This window comes from Hypomesus transpacificus, chromosome 3, assembly GCF_021917145.1.
Source record: "Hypomesus transpacificus isolate Combined female chromosome 3, fHypTra1, whole genome shotgun sequence".
Classification (NCBI taxonomy): Eukaryota; Metazoa; Chordata; class Actinopteri; order Osmeriformes; family Osmeridae; genus Hypomesus; species Hypomesus transpacificus.
Genome location: NC_061062.1, coordinates 2,261,994 through 2,283,766, shown reverse-complemented (window position 1 = coordinate 2,283,766; position 21,773 = coordinate 2,261,994). Strand labels below are relative to the sequence as shown.

At 48.1% G+C, this 21,773-nt stretch overlaps 2 protein-coding genes across 3 annotated transcripts; one reads left to right on the top strand and one right to left on the bottom strand.

Annotated features, from left to right (window-relative positions):
* Positions 1–335: 335 nt before the first annotated feature.
* Positions 336–4,722, top strand: LOC124487552 (transmembrane protein 179). Its single transcript, XM_047049953.1, has 4 exons — positions 336–673; positions 1,400–1,537; positions 1,695–1,773; positions 1,964–4,722. The coding sequence occupies exons 1-4, from the start codon at positions 372–374 to the stop codon at positions 2,144–2,146; spliced, it is 702 nt and encodes a 233-aa protein (XP_046905909.1). The 5' UTR covers positions 336–371; the 3' UTR covers positions 2,147–4,722.
* Positions 4,723–4,768: 46 nt separating this feature from the next.
* On the bottom strand, positions 4,769–20,108 carry c3h14orf180 (chromosome 3 C14orf180 homolog). 2 transcript variants are annotated; one of them, XM_047049579.1, is made up of 10 exons: positions 19,464–20,108; positions 18,313–18,343; positions 14,772–14,858; positions 13,395–13,518; positions 10,688–10,718; positions 10,341–10,449; positions 8,694–8,866; positions 7,486–7,612; positions 5,846–5,869; positions 4,769–5,193 (listed from the first exon to the last, which is right to left on the bottom strand). In XM_047049579.1, the coding sequence occupies exons 1-10, from the start codon at positions 19,614–19,616 to the stop codon at positions 4,988–4,990; spliced, it is 1,065 nt and encodes a 354-aa protein (XP_046905535.1). In that variant the 5' UTR covers positions 19,617–20,108; the 3' UTR covers positions 4,769–4,987. The 2 variants fall into 2 exon arrangements, with proteins under 2 accessions (XP_046905535.1, XP_046905543.1); XM_047049587.1 differs by lacking the exon at positions 5,846–5,869 and having other exon boundaries at positions 19,464–20,106.
* Between the last annotated feature and the right edge of the window lie 1,665 nt (positions 20,109–21,773).

Sequence of the window (21,773 nt, the reverse complement as noted above, 5' to 3'; positions counted from 1 at the left end):
AGATGGACTCTCTGAAGCGCCACAGATTAGTCTGACAAGAACCTGCCTCTCCTTGATAACTGTCACCCTGTATCAGGATGCTATTTCTCTTACGTGAACGCGCGTGTGTATGTGTGCAAGCTTGCGTGTGTGAGATAAAGAGTAAGTTGTAAATTATATCACACAGATGATGCCTTTCAAGATATTAATGTATATAGTAACCAAGGCAACAACCCAATGTCATATTATACCAGTCTAGCATACAATTCCACATCAATTCAATTATCTGAGATACAGCGGTGGTGCATGATGTTGCGCCTACGCAGCGTCAAAGTGTCCACTGCGCAGGCGCCGTTTCAATTGGTCGCAAAGCAGAGACTGGAGATGGAAAGATGGCCCTCGATAATTTAATACTCGCGCAATGTATCCTCTATTTTTTTGCTTTTGTGTTCAGTTTTATTGCCGTTGTGCCTCTTTCCGAAAATACGGAAGATTTTCGGGGGAAATGTTTGCTTTTCACGCATGGAATTTGGCAGAATGAAAATATTACAGTATCGAAGCAGCGCTTCATCGTTGAGGAGTGGGGACGGGAGTCTTCGTGCAGTTTCATCACTTTTGTCGGGATAGCTTCCCTCGTCGTGTCTGCAGTGCAGGCGTGGAGACTGCTTTTCTTTCTTTGCAAAGGGCACGACGAGTGAGTGCCGTTTCACTTGTGGTTGTTCTGAAACAGTATTTGCTTGTTCTTGTTTTACAGGATCGCATTGCTAAGAGATGCATGCTGACATGTAGTGCAGGTTCATGTCCACGCACTCCCGCATCCCCGCCAGCCTGTAGCCTGCTGCACCGATAAAAAATAGTACAAATACATTCGGTTCATTTAGTTCATTCATTTTTATGCAGTAGGCTAGATTTGCTGCTGAAAGGCCTGGCAGACGAGAATCCATTGGTTACAATAACACGTTCAGCCTCATTCAGCCACAGTAAATCAATATGCCAGTCATACCAGCCTGAGGATAAGACTGTCATGTGTTGCAGTTCACATATAGGATGCCCATTTGCAAATTATGCATTGTTTTTCATTTAGCTTTTGAGAGATACTTCTGAATTGAGACAAATTATTTTGGTACAGCAATTGGCCTATGAACATCAGCCTTGCTGACATGGAACTGGTTATCTTAGGAGTATCTATAGAACAACTATCAATTTGCTGTTGCCTTTTTCCAATTAGCACAACAGTAAACCATCAAGTTCTCTTACAAACCATCTCTCTCTCCCTTTTCTCCCATCTCATCCTTCCTCCCCCCCCTCTCTCTCTCTCTCTCCCTTTCTCCCATCTCTCTCTCCCTTTCTCCCATCTCTGTCTCCCTTCCTCCCCTCTTTCTCTCTCCCTCCCTCCCCCCCTCTCTCTCCCTCTCTGCAGTTCCATCTTCAATGCCTTCCTGAACCTGCTCATCAGCTCTCTGATGGTGTTCATGGTCTTCCTGTCCAGCAGCATCATCAGCGTGGGGTTCAACCTGTGGTGTGACGCTGTCACAGAAGCAGGCAGCATGCCCAGCAGGTGAGCCCGGTCACATGACCCAGTCACATGACCTGCTCACCATCTCAGAACCAAAGTACCCTTTGACCCTGTCCGGGCTACTGTGGTCAGGGTGCCACCATACATCGCCTGTAGCTGAAAGCCAGCTTTACATAACATGTTTGTTTGTGTGTTTCAGCTGTGAAGACCTTCAGGACACGGATCTGGAGCTGGGGTTGGATAACTCTGCCTTCTATGACCAGTTTGCTATAGCTCAGGTATGACTGGAACTGATGGTCTTTTAACCAAGGGTATAGGTTTGCTTTCAGATGTGGTTGGGACAACTTTACATATTTGTTGACAGATTTGTCATTTTTCCGAAAGTATAATGAACCCTACGGCCCTGATGTTAACTACAGTGTAAAGATAGGACACTGAGATTCTAGATACTTCTCTGTGTGCCTCCAGTTTGGGCTGTGGGCATGCTGGCTAGCGTGGCTGGGCATCGCGGTGATGGCCTTCCTCAAGGTCTACCACAACTACAGACAGGAGGATCTTCTGGACAGCCTGATCCACGAGAAGGAGCTGCTCCTGGGGCGATCCTCGCGCAGGGGCTCCGACGGCCGGGACCGGAAGAAGGGCCTGATATAGAGCACTGGGACACACACACACACACGTATGCACACAGCCACACACACACCCACGTATGCACACAGCCACACACACACCCACGTATGCACACAGCCACACATCCACACACGCACACACTCGCATTGACATATGCACACGCGCACAAATCCACACACACTGACACACATACACTCGCTAGCCCTGCCTGCCACTGTAGAGTGACCAAACCCTGTCTATTCATACAATCAAATCAATGGGTTCTGACTCACAAGTAAAATTTTAGGATTCCTGTTATGCCTTTGGGTTACATCTCAATGTACTTGACTGGCCTCCTTTTTTTTAAACGTCGCTGTAGACGGTGAACTTCTAAAAGGGTGAACAAGTCATCGATGTTCTGCGGCAGATTAAATACGCTTGTCCACTTGCTTCCTGTGTTATTCTAAACGCAAACTAATTACTGCTGACGCGTCATCTGCTTCCAGGCGCACGCTTAGACGTGCGTGAGCGGAGAGAATCTACAGGCATTTAATAAGGAGGATGTAAAGGATGTGTTAGGCCCTTCTGCTTCCACCGTGAGTGAGGCTCCACATTTAGCAGCATGATTCTGGTGACTCATCCAGACAGGGAGGTTGGAAGGACAGTTTATCATGGCTCCTCATGTCTTTGTGCTTTGTTTTGCATGGGCAGTGTGCATGCAGTGAGTAGGGTTAGGGTTCGATCTACTGGAGTATTGTATCATTAATATGTTTCTGGGACAAGCTTCCTGGTTGTGTACTCTGAACACAGATACCCTGTGAGTTGGGCAGCGTTGCTTCAGTTATGACTGCTTTATTGCATGCTGTGTATGTGTTCTTTTGCAGAGTAATAAATCTGTACCAAACAAGTGTTTTCTTTTAAGGTATTACGTAGGCTTTGGATGATGCACACGGTCAATCAATGAACTTTTCTATTTTCAAAGGACAGAGTTGTGAAGTGAGATTACCAGAAGTCAGAAGTTCATTTCACCTCCGGTCCGGCCCTTCTTAGTCTAAACATCCAGTACAGAGTACATGCTGTACAGTGCATGCTGGGTAGTGACAACAAAAGCCTGCCATCACGCTCTGTGGCTTTGGTACAGTATGCAATGACAAGTTTTATTTGTATTCATTCAAATCATATAAAAGATAGGAACCAAGAAAACCTTCCAAAAGGCACTTCTTTCAAAGTGACCACTAACACATTGCCAGACATGAAATGCAGCTACAAACCAAAATGTGCACACAGGCAATATTTCCCCAGGTGTTCTTGTTGCTGAGGATGGCTTAGTCTGACAGTTAAGTGGAAGCCCTCGAGATTAGACATACCTCATCTTATCAGGCATTGGTTGAACCATATTGCAAAGAGCTTCAAACGTAAGACTTCTCGCACCCTATCATTTCCTATAGTTGTGTTCCCTGAAACTTGTTATATAAAGAATAACTTATTATTGGGAAACTAAATTGTGTGGTGTCTTATTGCTCAAATGTAAAAGTCTGTGACATGCACCAATGAAGCCCTTTGAAGCGTGACCCATTTTCAGGAGACTCGTGTTTTCTAAATTAGATTTGTGCCAATTACCACAAGTCTCACAGTGATGCAAGTATTCAGTTATGCTGCTGCGTTTGGCCTCTTACCACGCCAATGTACCCTCCACCTCATCAACTGTACATCCTTCACTATGCAACCCTTCATATCTACATCTGAACAAGCATTTGACATCAAGATTAAAAACCTGAATTCTGCAGAAGTTGAAACAGACTAGTAGTTGAAATAGAAATGTAACAGGTAACAAAATCCTTATAAAATTCAATGTACAGGAAAGAAAAGTACTAAATATTTGTGTAGCCGCTGTTTACAGTTTACAAGAATAGATAACATTTGAAGATGGATATTAGTGTGGCATTTTAACATTTAGGATGAACACTGGCATAAGCACTCATTCTGAGCACGTTCATTTAGATTTAGATTAGATTATAAATAATGACATGGGGAATTTATACAACAGTATTGTGCTGACGATGTCATCTTTAATCCAACTGAGCGTCCACTGACTAAAGGTGGATAGACCACAGAGCATGTAGTTTGTAAAAGAAAAGATGACTTCATTCGTATAAATATTCAATTTCGACCTGGCACAGTGAAGTGAAACAGTCCTGTCATTCTTCTTCATGGATTTCCTTTTCAAAAGGAAATCCCATTTGTGCTTCACTCATCCCCCAAACTCACGTAGGACAGTTAAGGTGTTCAGTGCCTAATCCAAACAATGTTAAAGGTCCCGACGTTCAAAAATGTGCAATAACAAGGCTGAATATTGATAGACTTAATATATCTTAATATTGTTGTAGACCTTACCATATATACACATTCATATCCATGTAAATATTCAATGTACACAAAATGTTATAGTTTTGTAATAAAATAAATATTTGCATTCCATGGAAACATTCACACACGTACAATAAATGTGTGCCGATAATCAAAAAAAGGCAAATGACCATAGCAGTTAAGTGAGCATAACCAGTGAGCTTTAGCTTTGCAAATTTGCTAAATATACCAACCGAACCAAACTGAACAAGTCCCCCCCCCCCCACCCCCCCCACCCCCCCCCCACCCCCCCCCACCCCGGTACATATACATACAGTCACGGAAGCTACATTATCTCTGTGATTCCATGGCTCTTCCCACTGCTGTGAGATTAGCAGTAAGGGAGCCCAGCCCATGGCCATAGAAAGAGTTTCAGCCAGGCGGCGATCGAGTGAGCTGTTCCGGAAGCGTCCGGGCGGAAGCAGAGAGCGTGGGGGTGTGGAGATCTTGCTCCGTGTCTCTCCTGGTGGCTGGTCGCCGTCACTGCATGGTGATCCAGCCCCAGCAGACCCAGACCAGCTGCTTGGCCTTCAGCAGGTAGACAGCCAGCGAGGCCTCCAGGTCCTCACACATACGCTGCGGCCTCCGGCGATCCGTGCAGTACAGTGCCACGCCCAGCAGTGACATCATCAGGAACAGGCAGGTAAACAGGGCCAGATGGGAGCGGGCTTGTGATGTGTCGTACGCTGGGAACCAACACAAAACCAAAACGGATCACTTTATTCAGCTAATGATCGACCCTACAGTGTCAACAACCTCCTTGGGTGGATTCAGTCACTCTTCTTTTCCAGGTAAGTGTGAATCTTGTTAAAGAGCAACCTGATGAGGTTAAGCTCTGCGTTAAATGTGCTGAGCCATCCATGAGCCAATCAGGTGACGGGTAAACTAGGTGTGAAGCGAGAGGGAAAACAGGATGTCCGATGGTAAAGCATCCTTAACACTCCCAGATAGAGTGTCTTATCAGCCAGAAACACAGGCACACGAGGTGAGAAGCACTCAACAGCCATAGTGAGATAAAGGGGCAGCAGTGACTTGCACATGCTCAGTGAGTGTAAGGGACAGCAGTGACTTGCACATGCTCAGTGAGTGTGGGGCAGCAGTGACTTGCACATGCTCAGTGAGTATAAGGGACAGCAGTGACTTGCACATGCTCAGTGAGTGTGGGACAGCAGTGACTTGCACATGCTCAGTGAGTATAAGGGACAGCAGTGACTTGCACATGCTCAGTGAGTGTGGGACAGCAGTGACTTGCACATGCTCAGTGAGTATAAGGGACAGCAGTGACTTGCACATGCTCAGTGAGATACTGACAAGAGGGACAGTCCCAGATAGACTTACCGCCCAAACGGTCATAAGGGATGTCTGGACACAAAACAGACAAGAGGCAAGTCAGTCCTGATTGGATGAGGAGACAGACAGCAGAGCTGCTGGGACTGTTCAACCCAGCAGCTCAACAGTCCTCGAGTCTGATGCCCAGACGGTTGCTGGGACCTTCATTACATTTAGTCATCTAGCAGACGCTCTTATCCAGAGCGACTTACAGTAAGTACAGGGACATTCCCCCGAGGCAAGTAGGGTGAAGTGCCTTCTCCAAGGACACAATGTCATTTTTGGCACGGCCGGGAATCGAACAGGCAACCTTCTGATTAATAGCCCAATTCCCTAACCGCTCAGCCATCTGACCCCTTCATAAACGTGTCACACTGGCTCAGACTGGACGAGCCTCATTTGCATGGATAATTAACTGTGAAGTGTAAATCACTCATTCCTGTTGGTGTTTTTTATTCGTTTATCTGGCGTTGAATCCTACCGAACTCTCCAGGGAGGTCTGTTTTACGATCTACTGTGACATTTTTTTATGTATCTTGTTAATTTTCTTTTACAGCTCAGACATAACAATGTTGAGTGTTTCGTGAGGTGCTGCAGTGTCCCGTGGAGAATTAGACGGCATGAATCTAAAGGTGGATTCAGCAGTGTATTACGTTTATGAATTCACATACATTTTATGGATTTGAAGATTAGTCTTATTTTTCTTGTCCCAGATGTGGAGCTAGTGGTTTAATCAACTCTTCTTTTTCCATTCATAACTGTACATTATTTTAAACAGTTTTTTTAATGCAGTTCCAAGAAGCTTTTAGTTTGGTGTAGGAATATGCATGTGACTGCATGTAAATAGCTCATGGGTTATGTGTGCACTTCCTGCATGTATGTCTACTGTATTTTGGCATTTTCAGGGGAATCATTTACATTTTCATTACATTTAGCCATTTAGCAGACGCTCTTATCCAGAACAACTTACAGTAAGTACAGGGACATTCTCCCCGAGGCAAGTAGGGTGAAGTGCCTTACTCAAGGACACAACGTCATTTTACACGGCCAGAATTGAACCGGAAACCTTCTGATTAATAGCCCGATTCCGTAACCGCTCAGCCATCTGATTCCCCAACAAATCATTGGGTGAGAGAGTGGCTAGACCTAGGAGAACTGCTGTCTGTGCAAGTGTATCTATATTGTTTGCTTCATGTACTGAATTTTCTGTGTATCGGTGTCAAGGAGCCCCTTGAAAAAGGACCTAATCTCAAGGGGCTCATCCTTCTGATAAACATACATAAGTATGCACCTAGAGGGCAGTACTTCTCTACAGGCAGTGCAGACATCTCATCTTCTCCTCACCCACAAAACTACGGGTACAGTACAAGTCCCTCGTACAGGGGCAGTTATGTGCGGGGTGGGGGGGGGCAGTGCCCCTGTTACAACAAGTTTGGACCCCCTTGTGGCCCCCTTAAATGCAGGCCCTGAATAATTACAAACAATATACTTTGCAAAAATATAACAGGCAAAACATTAATGCCTGCAATGCAGTGAATAAAACGATATCACAACAGCAATGTTGGATCTAAACGGCCCCCTCTAACAGTATACCTGGCCCCAGACACCTGTCCTGTCCTCACAAGTCCCTCATCCCATCAGACTCTCACCGTGCACTGTGATCTCAGGCTCCCTGAAGCGAACCCTCCTCTCCCCTTTCCGCCTGTGGACAGCCTCAGTGTCTGAGCCGGGCCCAGGCCTCTTCAGGATGGAGGTGGGGGTCTTGCTGCCTGCGGGCTGGGGAGAGGATCACACACACACCACGCAGTGAACACACACACACCACGCAGTGAACACACACATACCACGTAGTGAACACACATATACCACGCAGTGAACACACACACACCACGCAGTGAACACACACACACCACGCAGTGAACACACACACCACGCAGTGAACCCACACATACCACGCAGTGAACACACACACCACACATTGAACACACACACCACGCAGTGAACACACACACCACGCAGTGAACACACACACCACACAGTGAACACACACATACCACGCAGTGAACCCACACATACCACGCAGTGAACACACACACACCACGCAGTGAACACACACACCATGCAGTGAACACACACACCACGCAGTGAACACACACATACCACGCAGTGAACACACACACCACGCAGTGAACACACACATACCACGCAGTGAACACACACACCACGCAGTGAACACACACACCACGCAGTGAACACACACACACCACGCAGTGAACACACACACCACGCAGTGAACACACACACACCACGCAGTGAACACACACACCACGCAGTGAACACACACACCACGCAGTGAACACACACACACCACGCAGTGAACACACACACACCACGCAGTGAACACACACACATACCACGCAGTCTGAGCGCACTCCAGAGCCATCACAGGAGCAGCTTCACCAAAACTGGTCTGTTTTATTTCTCCTGCTGCGTCACCCTATACCCATTTCACCTCCGCTCGGGCACCTACACCACTCCACTTTAAATGTTTTCTTTTTCTATAATCAGCATTTAAAAAAATCTGACTGGTTTGAAATTCCATTTTGAAAAATTATTCCTATTTTCTGTTGCTGTTTGATTTGTGTGAATGCTCCATTCGGATTGCTACTCAGTTTCAATGTACAATAGTATGTACAGTACCGTCTCCTCTTCAACTATAGTACAACAGAGTCACCACAGAGCAGTTACCGAATCATATATATTATAGATAACAAATATTACGATACATGTCACATGTGATATCACATGCATACTACGTTTGCAGGCAGCTTTCCTCTTGGCAGTTGTTCATAATCACCTGGAGGTTGGAGGAGTCCTCCTGTTGGGGCACTTCCTTCCTGTTCCGCAGTTCAGAGCGTTTCTCCCGGTGGCAGTGGGTGTGGACGTGGGGCAGCCCGTTGAGTGTGTCTCTGAAGGACTCTGCAGCCGTAAACCTCTTGGACAGGGCAGACACACACTGGCCCAGAGAGTCTAGGACATGGAGGACCGTAAGAGAGAACCGTGAGAACCCAGGGAGAACCATGACCAGCAGGAGGCCCGGAACCTGGAACCTCACTAGAAGCTCACACAGCACTGATGGTTACTGTTGCTGTTCCAGTCGGGCCTTGATAAGGCAACGAAACGTGCAAAACAGAGCGTGCACTCAAACATCCCAACTAACCCTATCAGTGCAGAGTATGTGCTCAAGGCAGAAAACAATGCAAGATGCCCTGTTTAACCTAATCACCGAAGGCTTAACGAACTGACTGAACAAATACTTTATCTTATTTAGTAAAAGCAAATTATTTGATTTTAGGAGTGTAAATGCAGGGCAACACAAGCTGATAGCTGTGACATGATAACTTCCAGACTGACTGTCTCAAGCAGTGAGTTGTGGAGAGCATGACTCTGCCAATGCTATTTTCCCAGAGGCCGTAGAGGAGTCGTCCTTTGGGATAAAGGTTACTGAAATAGCTAACAGAAGCACAGGCACAATGTGCAATAAACTACACAGCAAAAAAAAAACTAAATGTATTTGTGCTTCAGCTGTTCTCTGAACTTGTAAGTATTTGTTTTGCTGTGGACTTGTCCCAGAAGGTCATCTATAATGCACAGCCAGGTACTGTTAGACATAAAGCTCTACTGGGCCACGGGTTTGCTGCTCACAAGACACTACTCGGCTATAGACACTCCCGTTGCTCAACCCAGTATATAACAGTTCAGGGACGCAAGTTTGATTTTACTGGGGCACAGCAGATTTATACAGGGGAACGTGCCCACTATAAAGGGTCTAACGACGCCCCTCTACTGTACGCTGCTAGGCCTTGCTTCATGCTGGCTACACACACCACCCAACCGCTGACTCACCATTTACGGGTGCATTTAAGTTAATGCCTTATACAGCAAACCTGTCTCCGTGAAAAATGCTAAGTTTCGGAAATGAAACAAGAGTGCATCTTTTTCTAAGCACCAGCAAACCTCGAACACAGTGGCCTCAAACTGTCGAGAGTAGCCTAACAAAAACTCCTCGTTTGTTGAACCCCGTCTACGGTGCACAAAACCACTTTGGACGACCAAACGTACAACGGCTGTTTATTAATTTAACATTTCCTTAAACTGCCATTTTACATCTGCAAGCGGGAGTGCTGTAAGCCACTTACACGGCCGCGTGTGCTCTGAAGCAAAGCGGTGACGTGGTACTGGGGCTTAAACAGCACTGTTCCGGTTTGTCATGCTTAGGAAGAAAGCCTTGTGTAAACGACGTGACAAGGTGCAGTCTACGTTCAGCGGCTGAACACAAGGACCTGTCATAATGTCAACATTGTAAACTCTCTGCGTCTGTTTACAGTCTGAGCTGTCACAACGCAGTCCTTAGTGAAACACTCAGCCAGGTATATTTATACTTTGAGGTAATTCAAAGGGTAATTCATGTAACCCTATGTTGTCCGCTTGGAGCTCTTCTTACCTGAGTATTCAGTCTTGCCGATCTCGGCATAGACTGTGGCTAGCAACTCCAGGCTTCTGGCTGTGATGGGGTGGTCGTTCCCAAAAGCCTTCTGGTGGATCTTAGTTGCCTGAGGAACACAGAGACCATAGTAAGCCAGTTAAACCCAAAATCCAAGAAAGCAGCTTAGTAGAATGTTAACCCACTGAACTAAAGGTTTTAGGTTCAATCCCCCCTCTTGTCGTTTTGATAAAAGCTAATGAAACATGAATAATACAACTGCTAGTTTCATGAATTTGAAAAAACTCCCACTTTGGTCTCTATGATGTTTTAACCATATGAGTGCCAACTGAAGGCCCAGCACATACCTTTCCACTGTACTCTAACGCAAGGTGAGGTCTGGGAGAGTAAGAAAAAAGAAGAAAAGACTGTTAGAATATATAAGTAACGTAAGTACATAAATAACACATATTCTCTGAACAAAACATGTCAGTCCCTCATGCCTCCTAAGGGTGCTATGTTACCTCCAAATACCAGATATGCAGTAAAGAAAAGCAATGCATCCCATTCAGTCTGGCCCCGGAAGCGAAATCAATCTGGCCTGGCACCTTCAGTTAATTTAATCCCACAAATAAGTCTTTTTCAAAGGGATCAACAATGGCTGACCTTAATCAAGCTTAGTGGGGCATGCCGTCTTGTCAAGTAAGCAGATCCATTTCAGTGTTTAGGATCAGAACAGCATGACAAACTCAAGCACGCGTGTGCTGTGATTGGAGCGGGGCCTGGGCGCTGGCGAAGGACCAGCCTTCAGACAGCAGTGGAAACCTGCCTTCCCTGCCAGCTGCCAAGGCCTCCATCCTGCCTCCATCCTGCCTCCATCCTGCCTCCATCCTGCCCCCAGGGTGGGTTACAGAACGCATGGCGCTCACGGGTCGGTTTACCTTGTACCCTTCCACTCACACACCTCGGTCTGCGTTAACCCAGGTGGACACAGCACGCCTCTCTGAGGGATGTGCTGGTCACATCCGCCTGCGGGCAGAGCCGGCACCGCCCGAGCACATCCGTCACCCACACGTGTGTTCATACATACAGAGCAAGGCTTGTTTAGTGTGACAGATGTCAGCTGTGCTGTTCCTAAACCTTCCCTTTAATTAGTCATGGCCAGGTGTCGGCTTGCCTGGTTTTAGACGGTCGTCGGAGGACATCCGATCGCTACAGATAGAGAAGCGAGCGGACTTCCTACCGCAGCACTGAAAGATTCAGGCAGCATGACAACTTCCTGCTCCGAGACAGCTTCCTGTTCCCGAGTGTGGGGTTGAGGCTGAGGTGGGAAGTGTGGTGTGGTGGGGGCACCAGCAGTGACAGAGACGCTCCCTAGTGGGGCAAGTCCTCCCCATCTGCTCTACTCTCACTGCTTCTTATTCCTTTCATCCTCTCTCTGTTATGCCCCTCTTGAAATCTGTGAAGGCAGGAATCTGTGTGTCTGCGGTGCGATCATCTCGAGAACCGGGCACTGTACGAAGTTGAGAACTGGCAGATGTCTAGCTGAGGACCCTGGGACGTGACGTGTCGCTAATTGTGAAAAAATACATGACCTATGCGCTTAGAAAACGTGTTTGTCGCTATGGTGAGATGCGCTAAGTGATGGAGCCATGGATCTATCGAGGTACCAACGGCCTTTGTAGTAGGAGTTGGTATGTAGCCATACTGAAAAACGACTTTTGGTTTCCTAGATCTGATCGGGTTTCTGCAAAGTAAAACATCTCAATCCTGGTCATTTTAACATTTTGTTGCAAAAGTGATCCAGGCATGTGTGGTCTTTCAGTAGAGAAGTGGGCTTGTTTCTATTTGACATTGAAAGCTAAAATGCAACAGTACTTTCCCAGGGAAAGTATCTCTGTATGAAGTGATCTGCCCTCCTAAGAGATAGTCGGCCATGATTGTCGAACACTTTCATTGTGTCTCAAGTTTCTGAACTCTTTAAATAGCTCAGTGCAGTGCAGTGCAATGCAGTGCAGGATGGTACAGATGATCACAGAGCAGAAACCAACCCCTCGTCCCCATTAGCTCTGAAACCCTAGCCAGTGGGTACTGTCATAAACAATCTCCACAATCTCATTCAAAATTAACCAGCCTTCTCAACTTATCTCACCACCTTCCAATGCACACGCAACCACCTGCCCCCCCCCGCCACTCTCACAAGCAATCAGGTTAAATGCCTCAAATCTCCCGACCAATGACACCACAAGGCTTATGTGTTGGTCTGTTTTTGTGTGCATGCTGTGTCCTGACAAGGTACAGACCCAGGTGCTCTAACAACACTTGAAACAAAACCAAAAAAAAAGACACTGTTGTCGCACTGGAGGGAAACTAAACTCTCTAGTTTTTGCTTGGAAGCAGCCGTCCCAAACACTTCCTGTTATGTTTATTAGGTGATGAAATTTCCACCCTAACTGTGAGCGTTCAGGTCATAGGAGGACGTGAGCTTATTGTAAACAAGACAGGAGCTGCAGGCCACGGCTCCAGTTATCTATTTTGGGATGGTTACACAACATCTCCCAAACTTCAATATCTCAACTTCACCCCGGCAAACAGAATGACACACAGACAGAGATAACATCAATATTATTGACCTTCTTCTGAGAACAGGCAAGACGTCACATGCAATGTTGAAAAGTTAGGAACTATGTGTTATGCACTACGTAACTTTGTTAATAGACATCAATCTTACATGTATGTTTTTTTCATATGGTGTATATTCACAAGTTTTTCTCACAGGAATCTGGCTTCAAATCTGCTCTAACCCGACAGCTAATGACCGACATGAGAGCAATGTCATAAGACCCTTAACAGAACACATTCCATTGTGAAAACAAAAACACAAATTCTTCCTCCAGAATGTTTTTCTATCAGCCTAAATAATCCATAATCACTGATCCACATAAACACACATACACCCCCCTCCCCCCCCCCCCCCCCCCCCCCCCCCCCCCCACACACACACAAAGGGATTCTAGGTCACTTGAGAGCCCTAGTCGCAGCAGCTAAATCCGCCAATCCAGCTGAGTTACATACCGTTTGCTCATGATGCAGAGCTGCGCTAGCCTCTCCAGGTGCTGTGCCTGGGAAGCCTGGTCTGAAAGCTCCTCTGGAGACCCACATCCTCCTGCTGAGCCCAGCATAGCCTCCTCCTGAGGCCCTGTCACACACACACACGGCATGTAATCAGTCAGTCAGCCACCACCGCAGCCCTGCCTTGTCTCTCTCTTTCTCTCTCTCTCTCTCTTTCTCTCTGTCTATCTGACTGTCATTCTGTCTTTTTGGCAGCCTAGAAATAGAATCCAAAAGGCTGGAGATCCGGTGATCTGGCACGCCCGTGGCTTACGGAGATGTGAGCGGAGCCTGAAGTGCAGAGAGGAGCAAGCCGGATGGGGAACAGCAGGACACTAAAGATAGAGAGCTCAGATAAAGGCAGGTCGTGGCAGAGGAGTGGATAGGGAGAACTCACCACACCCACTAAAGGACTGACTGACACATGCGCGACACATAAGCGGGTTAAAACACAATCACAATTCCACCACACACACACACATTCCTGACACCAATGAGAGTGTACTGGGGGGAGAAAAAAAAAACGGTTTTGGCTGATGGAATAGAGTGCAATGAAGAAACATTCCCCCCAGGGGAGCAGAGGGGAGGGGGGTGGCGAGTAACAGTGAAAGAAATGCTGTAAGTCACTAAGCTAAGATTAAACTGAGAGTGGAGATAGACGGTGGGCCTTTGCCCTGCTTCAGGTGCCAGGGTGGTCTCAGGAGAGAAGGGCAAACTATCCAGCCGAGTGCTGATTCAAGAGACTCTGGATTCCGTGGCGCCACACAGCTCCTAATGAGATAATGCCAAGCCCGGCCATTTGTCTTCTCCCCGCGTGTGCCCCTAACTCCTCCTCTCTGCCCACGCTAGAGTGGACTGCTGCCTCAGCAGAGGCAGACAGGGAGGGGGACGTCGAGGAGCTGATGGATGGCTGGCCCTGCTGAGAGCTCTCTCTACCGGAGCTGGACTGTGTTTACAGGAAATAAAGATGGACGGAGGTCAGATCAATCATGGGTCCCTATTGGCTCGGTGAGGCTTTGACTTCTATAGGTTCTCCATAGCAGTGGTCTTCAACATTTTCCCTCAGGGCCCAGGGTTCTGTATGTTCTAGATGGCTCCCTGCTGACACCTGAGTTCTATATATCATATATATATATTCAAAATGAAATTTAATGAAAATGTATTTCCCTGATGGGTATCCTGGATTCTTCTGTCCCCGTGGTTACTATAATGCTTCCTGGACCGTGTGTATGTTATGTGTATATTGTGTTTGTTATGTGTGTAAATGATGTGTATATTATGTGTGTTTTATTTATATATTACGTGTATATAATGCGAACATGCAGTGGAGGAGGAACTTGCCTTTGGAACCATGCAGAGAGGTAAGCTCGATCAGCGCCACCTCGTAGAACATCTTCTCAGCCTGGATGAACTGGAGGGCCTTCCCATCTGGAGACATGGGTGAAGGATCAGGTGTCTCCTGGATGGGCCCTGCCTGCTGCGGCCCACATCTGACCACGCTCTCAATGACAACATGCTTCTCCTGACGTCAGGAGCCAACGATCTGGACTATCTTTAGAAACCCAGTCACCCCTCGAGAGTTTGCTTGATTGGGGCAGCATTGTTTTGTGCCTGGGGGTCTGATTCCGTAAATAGACACAAATATTCGACAGAAAATAAACCTTGTGAGATCTTCCACTCGGTCATAGGCATTCCACATCCAGCGAAAATGAATCCGTTTGAATGATATCAACACAATGCGTAGTTTGACAGGGGAATTTGAAGGCTGTGACTTGACAGAGGAAATATGCTTAAAATAAAAGCGGACATAAATACCAGACCTGCATGGCTGTCTTACTCCTCAGCACTTAGACTCTACCAAACTGGAGGCACACTACCTTCAAACTCCCTCGCTTGTATTTCTGTCTCTGCCTAGTGGGACTATACGTAGTAACTGTCATTTTTAGTAGGTGGGGAGAAAAAAAACGGTCTCAGTCTGTAAGTGCAGCAGCAGAGAACAGGAGAATTCCTTCCGGGCTGGGAAACAGCTTGACAGTTGAAACCACAGCTGCGAACAGCAGCATCTGGATTCTTTCAGCGTGTCACAGGGAGTGTAATGGTTCTGTGTGAGGCTCTGAGACCCCTCATTACAGAGTCAACACAAGCTTCCTCTCTCTGGTACCCTCACCACCATGCCTCAGTCCTGGTCAAACCTTTTCATGTTGTCCCGAGACAGACAGAACTCAAATCCTACTGTCAATTGCAAAGCTGTTTTATCTAGATGAAAAGGTGTGGATGTGCCGATGTCGTTAACAGGCGATACCGCATGACAAACAGGTTCCATTTGCACAGGATGAAGTTTGACTGTGCTGTTGTTAAAACTCAACACACTTCATAATATACAGATAACTACTGCTCTGCCACGTGCTGTGTGGAAGCCAGGTTGGGCTTCAGAGAGACAGAACAGTTAGCTTCAGCACTCACCAGGCTGCGAGGGGAATTCATGTTGATGGCCCGTTACAGGAACAACACAGTAAATCACGTAATTCATTACACAGAGACGCTACATTTTATGATCTCCTTGGCAGATGCCCGGAGTCAATTGATCTCATTAGTTTCAGGGGACGTAAACACAGCAGCACCGTGACACAAGAGAGGCTACGCGGATCTTTTACACATCACAAAGCCTGCTCTGTGATGTCTGTGGAAAGAAATGATGGCGCTTCTGTGTCACATACCATGTCTGGTGTGTGCGCCCCTCCCCCCCTCCCCCTCCCCTCCTCCCCCCCCCTCCCCCTCCACCCCCCTCCACCCCCCTCCCCTCCCCCTCCCCCCTCCCCCTCCTCCCCCTCCCCCCCCCCCTTCCAGAACAGGTGAGCATGAGAGAAAGAGCCATCTGGCGTGGAGGATTAGTGAAGCGCCGGCCGCTAGAGGTCAAAGCACTACTTGTGTTGGTCACTGCTATTCTTAGCCTGGCAGGACAACAACCACTACAACACAGCCCACCCCCCCACCCCTCTCAACCCCCCCCCCCCCCTCACCCCCCCTCTCAGCCCCCCCCACCCTTTTTGTCCTCATGAAGGGGGGGGGATATATCTTCCCACCCCCCACCCCCACCCCTTTTTTCTGAAACCGTAATTGAATATTGTTCCAACAAAAACTTCCATTAACTCAGAGGCACCTTTCAAAGGCAGGCAGGAGGTCGAAGGCAGGGAGGGGGATTCTGAATGGAGCATGTGCAGCACCATTAAGACAGTCAAGGTGTTTAGAGATAACCTTATTAAGATTCTGTGATGCGATTTAATAATTTGACACGCAGAACTGTATTTGTTGTTTGGAAGAGAAAAAATTCTAGATTCTGGCAGCTTTGACAATACTACTTGCAACTGTCGGTCATTATGTTATTTCTCAAATCAATACTGAGTATGAGAATATGTCAGTCTAAAACAAAACCAGCCTCAACCCCCGTGCAGTGCTTATAGACCAATGCATCAGCCCACAGATGTACTGAACCCGATTTGTATTTTATTCGCCAACCCAAGGAACGAGGCCACATTGCTAAAGCTGGGACTTTGGTCGTTGTGTGTGAAGCTGAGAGTTCCCATCAGTTCCTCTGTCCTACCAGTCTGACTCCTCAACCTCTGTTCTCCCCAGGGCACCAACATAAACACAGCCTCCCCTCTCCCTTGCCCTCTCTTCTCCTCCCCTCTCCTTTCCTCTCCTCTCCCCCCCTCTCCTGCTGTGAGGACGTACTAGTGTCAGTGGAACCTGTTTTTTGGGACAAGAGACTCTAAATGGGCCAATTAGACTCACATAAGTCTTGTATTATCCTCGTCTAATCTATGTGTAGTTCTTGAGAAAAGGGAACAGAAATAAAAAAAACGAGGCGTGCTGTGAGAATCACGTCCATGCTTGGTTTACGAAGGGGTTGAACTCGTCTGACAATTTAAACATTTTTGAGTAAACAGACTCGACAGGCCACATGAGCAACACTGTGTCCTGAAGGATACATGAATAATGTAGAACCTTCGTACGAGACCAGTTCTAGATCTGGCAGACAAAAACAAGGATGATGTTGAGTGTAGTCACCGTTAGTTTTCTGTATGTAACTGTACACCGGGTGGGTAAGGTGGAAACACCATACACACCCCCTGTACTGTATGGTAAACGCTACAGAATCTAACATGACATGACACGACACGACACCAGCCAATCATTATTATTCATGCCTTTTGTCTTTGTGAGTCAGAAGGTTTAACCCCATCCTGAAGGACTAGCCTCTTAAGGAAACGTCTTCCCAGCTGAAGTGGGGGTTCTGGTCTATTGATGAAGTGAGACCAACTAATCTCAGGAGATGGATGGTTAGGAGCTCTTGCTGTGGTGGATAACCTGAGCTGGCGTGTAAAGTGTTTGAGCGTCTCGGTGACAGGAGGGTTCTACGAGGGGTTATATGTCCCTGAAACCCTCCACCCCCTCCTTATCTCTGCTCTGTTTCCTCACGCTGCCTATGGTGATGGCGTTGGTGTCGTACACAGCCGCCGCACATACAGGTCACTCGACCCTCTCCTCTCACGTGCTGTGGGTTGGGGGAAGATAAGCATTTGCAAATCCTCTTAAGAGAAAGTCACAGAGCCTGAGCGCCACACAAAACCCAAAGCTTTCTGGGACAAAGAGGTGGTTATAAACTGGCTGTGCAATCCCCCCTCAATTACACAGAGCTTCCGATCCATGCAACTGGCCCTGAAAAACACTGACAGCCTCTCTGTGTGTCGGCCTTCTCAGAGCGCCCACATTCCTCCCCCCACAAACCCAAGGATGAGGGCAAAGGTTGGGATCAGATGTGAAAAAAAGAAAACAGATCGAGCTTGTCCTCGAAACCCCTCCATCTGCATGGTAAGGATACAATTCTTTTCAGTGATGAAGAGCTCAGCGATCTGCAATCACAGAAGCAGAACACGTTCACGTTAGATAACCTGCCGTGCCATTCTCTGATGATGTCTCTGTTTCAAGGAGGATTCTATCTAAACTAACATTCACTCTGTGACAGATTTCGTTATTCCCAAATACAGGCCGAAACACAAACGACTTCCTTGTTTCTTTCGCCACAGCCCACTGTTCAACGTCATGCCAAGCATTCCTGCGTTCTGGAATAAAGGCTGTGTTTATACGTTTGGGACATTTTGCTTGTCCACTTCTAAACAGGAGCTTGCTGCTAGCCCAGGGCATGAGGGAGAGCCTATTAGAGGACGTACCATCTGATACAGAGGGCTTGGCCCAACAACAAACACAGCACATTCAAATGCTTTGCCCTGAGAGGAACCTACAGAGATCTTGTTCTGTCCTGGGAAGTGGGCATCCGTGTGAATTACTCACAGTCAACAACAAAAAAACATTTGTTTTACATAGACAAACAGTGTGCGTTTAGGGTGTGGGAATCTGCCCTAACAGAGCAGTTTGAATGTGTGCTGTATTTTGCCCTTGTGGCATGACAGACAGGCTTCTACACATGCATTGCAAACGTGCTGATTCTGTGCTGTGACAGCATGTTGTTTGACATTGATATCAGAGGGTGTCAATGTTGTGTGTCCCGTGTGTGTCCTGTGGATGCACGTTGTGTGTCCTGTGTGTGTCCTTTGGATGCACGTTGTGTGTTTCTGCTACTGTATGCAGTGTGGGTGTAGCGTGTTTTGAACCTGTATTTGCATTGTGACTGATATGTGTTTCATGTATAGATTGGCTATTTACATTTCTGTGGCTGTGTGACTGTGGGTGCACCTTTTCTGGTTTGTACTGTGGGTTTGTTTGTTGACAATGAGAGAGAGACAGAGTGAAGGAGAGAGTGAAAGAGAGACTGAAAGAGAGTGAGTGAAAGACATAGTGAAAGAGAAAGACAGAGTGAAAGAGAGAGTGAAAGAGAAAGAGAGAGTGAAAGAAAGAGAGCAAAAGAGTGAGAGAGAGAGAGAGTGAAAGAGAGAAAAAAAAAAAAAAAAAAAAAAGAGAGAAAAAGAAAAAGAGACAGAGTACAAAAGTCCAGCGAGGCGTTTGTTTGCTCACCTGGTGTAGACAGTTGGGCAGCGAGGCGAAGCTCTGCACGTGCGTGAGCCCCAAGAGGCTGCTGAGGAAACAGTGCAGCGCGGCCTGGACCTCCCCCTGCTGCTGGAGCCGCCGTCCCAGCTCAAACAGGCCCTCCCTCCCCCCGCTCAGCATCCCCAGTCCCAGCCACGGCCCCGGGCAGTGCTGCCTCCCATCTGAGCTCCACCAGCCAGGGACGAACGCTGAGCTCCGCTCCTCCACCCCCTGGGGAAGCGAGGCCGGCCGCAGGAGGACAGAGGAGGCCCACGCATAAACACACACTGGCGGGCTGGGGCCAGGGCAACGCACACAGGAGAGCCCTCTCGTCAGTCTCGTCGATCCAGAGTGAGTCAAGGGCAGGTGGCTGATGAGGAGCGGGTGGCTGAGAGAGAGAGGCTCACAGGCTCAGAGAAGACAGATCCACTTCCCTCCCTCTCCTCCCACGCTGCACCAGGAAAGGAGGAGAGAGGAAGTCGGGGGGGGATTTACTCCTGAGTGACAGAGCCCTCGTCCAATCGCCGCTCTACTCACGTACAGTGGCCCAGCCAGTGTGTGTGCGTGGACTCAGCATGTAGGAAATGGATAGGAGCTGTCGACCGAGCACACTCTCTCTCTCCTCTTTCTCTCTCTGTGCTTCTTCCTCTCCCTCTTTCCTTCTCTCTCTCCTCCTCTGTCTCTCCCTCGCTCTCTCCTTCCTTTCTCTCTCTCTCTCCCTTCTCTCTTTCTCTCTCTCTCTCTCTTTCTCTCTCTCAGCCCTTATAAAACCAAAACTGCAGAGCTCAACGCTTTACCGAAGCTTTTGTTGAATGACTGCACCACGTGCTGGCCGATAAGATTTCTCTCTAGTTTAGAATGTAACCTTCTGTACAGTAGAGTGTCAACAACATTAGATATACACTGCTGTACAAAGGAGTGTGTTCAGTACAGCATGTAGAGCGTGCATTCGATACAGTGTGTACAGACCGTGTCTTGAGGGAGATGATTACATCAAGACCTGTTAATGCCCCTACTTCTGCTTTATGAATGAGAAGCAGGTAGCTCGCTAACAGTATGCTAATGTCAACATGTCCCTGTGTTACGTGAGCATTGGGATACCAGAGTCTGGTGAAGTGTGACAGATGGACAAGACAGGACACAAAATCTTTACAACACATTAGCTTGCCTAGCAACGCCCCCCTAGCACGCCTAGCAACACCCCCTAGCACGCCTAGAGACACCACTGTAGCACGTGTGGGCAGAGAGCTCTTGACTGTCCAAACAAGGACAACAAATATTCACCCTGTGGGACACGGCGGCTTTAGATGTTTGCACTTCCTTCAACCTCCACTAATCCACATGACGTATGGAGGGACAGTGGGTGGAGGGACAGTGGGTGGAGGGACAGTGGGTGGGGGACAGTGGGTGGAGGACAGTGGGTGGAGGGACAGTGGGTGGAGGGACAGTGGGTGGAGGACAGTGGGTGGAGGGACAGTGGGTGGAGGGATAGTGGGTGGGGGACAGTGGGTGGGGGACAGTGGGTGGAGGACAGTGGGTGGGGGACAGTGGGTGGAGGGACAGTGGGTGGAGGGACAGTGGGTGGGGGACAGTGGGTGGGGGACAGTGGGTGGGGGGACAGTGGGTGGAGGGACAGTGGGTGGAGGGACAGTGGGTGGGGGACAGTGGGTGGAGGGACAGTGGGTGGAGGGACAGTGGGTGGGGGACAGTGGGTGGAGGGACAGTGGGTGGAGGGACAGTGGGTGGAGGGACAGTGGGTGGGGGACAACAGTGGGTGTCTGGGTGGAGACACAGAAGGGACTTGGCGGGGACACTCGCAGCTCCACAGACAATCCGGGGGAGAGCGATACTGTCTCCTTCCACTCAGGGGCGGGTGACACGGGCCAAGCGTCCTCAGGGAAAGGCCGGCCCAGTTATCAACAGCTTCTGCTGCCATGGTGACTGACAGCTGCTGGCTGGACGTTCTGGTTCAGCCCTAATTGGAAGAGAATGAGTTCCGTCTCATTATGGTCCAGCCAAGCTGAAAAGACACATCTGGCCGGGTCCTCCCTGCATGTTAACATCAGCGTCAACAGGAAGCACCAGCCAGCGTGACAAGCTATCACCAAGCATTACCACCACGATCTGTCTGGGCTCATATGGAGGCCCTTCTCCACCAGAAATGGTTTAGAGGGGGTTGGCTCAGGAGCTGACAGGCATCATGTAGGTGATGGAGGCCTTACCGCAGCAGCCCGGGTTCAAATCCGGCTTTGAATTTGCCGCATGTCTTCCCCTCTCTCGCTCCCCCTGCCTTTCCTG

What these genes read in the sequence shown, in the direction of transcription:
- c3h14orf180 (XM_047049579.1), bottom strand. Translation starts at nt 19,616, where the DNA reads ATGCTGAGCGGGGGGAGGGAGGGCCTGTTTGAGCTGGGACGGCGGCTC. An exon ending in CTCTCTGCATGGTTCCAAAG is followed by an intron (nt 13,519 to 14,771) that starts GCAAGTTCCTCC and finishes TGTGTGTGACAG; the next exon opens with GGCCTCAGGAGGAGGCTATG. An exon ending in CCCTTATGACCGTTTGGGCG is followed by an intron (nt 5,194 to 5,845) that starts GTAAGTCTATCT and finishes GTTGGTTCCCAG; the next exon opens with CGTACGACACATCACAAGCC.
- LOC124487552 (XM_047049953.1), top strand. Translation starts at nt 372, where the DNA reads ATGGCCCTCGATAATTTAATACTCGCGCAATGTATCCTCTATTTTTTT. An exon ending in CTTTGCAAAGGGCACGACGA is followed by an intron (nt 674 to 1,399) that starts GTGAGTGCCGTT and finishes CCCTCTCTGCAG; the next exon opens with TTCCATCTTCAATGCCTTCC. An exon ending in ACCAGTTTGCTATAGCTCAG is followed by an intron (nt 1,774 to 1,963) that starts GTATGACTGGAA and finishes GTGTGCCTCCAG; the next exon opens with TTTGGGCTGTGGGCATGCTG.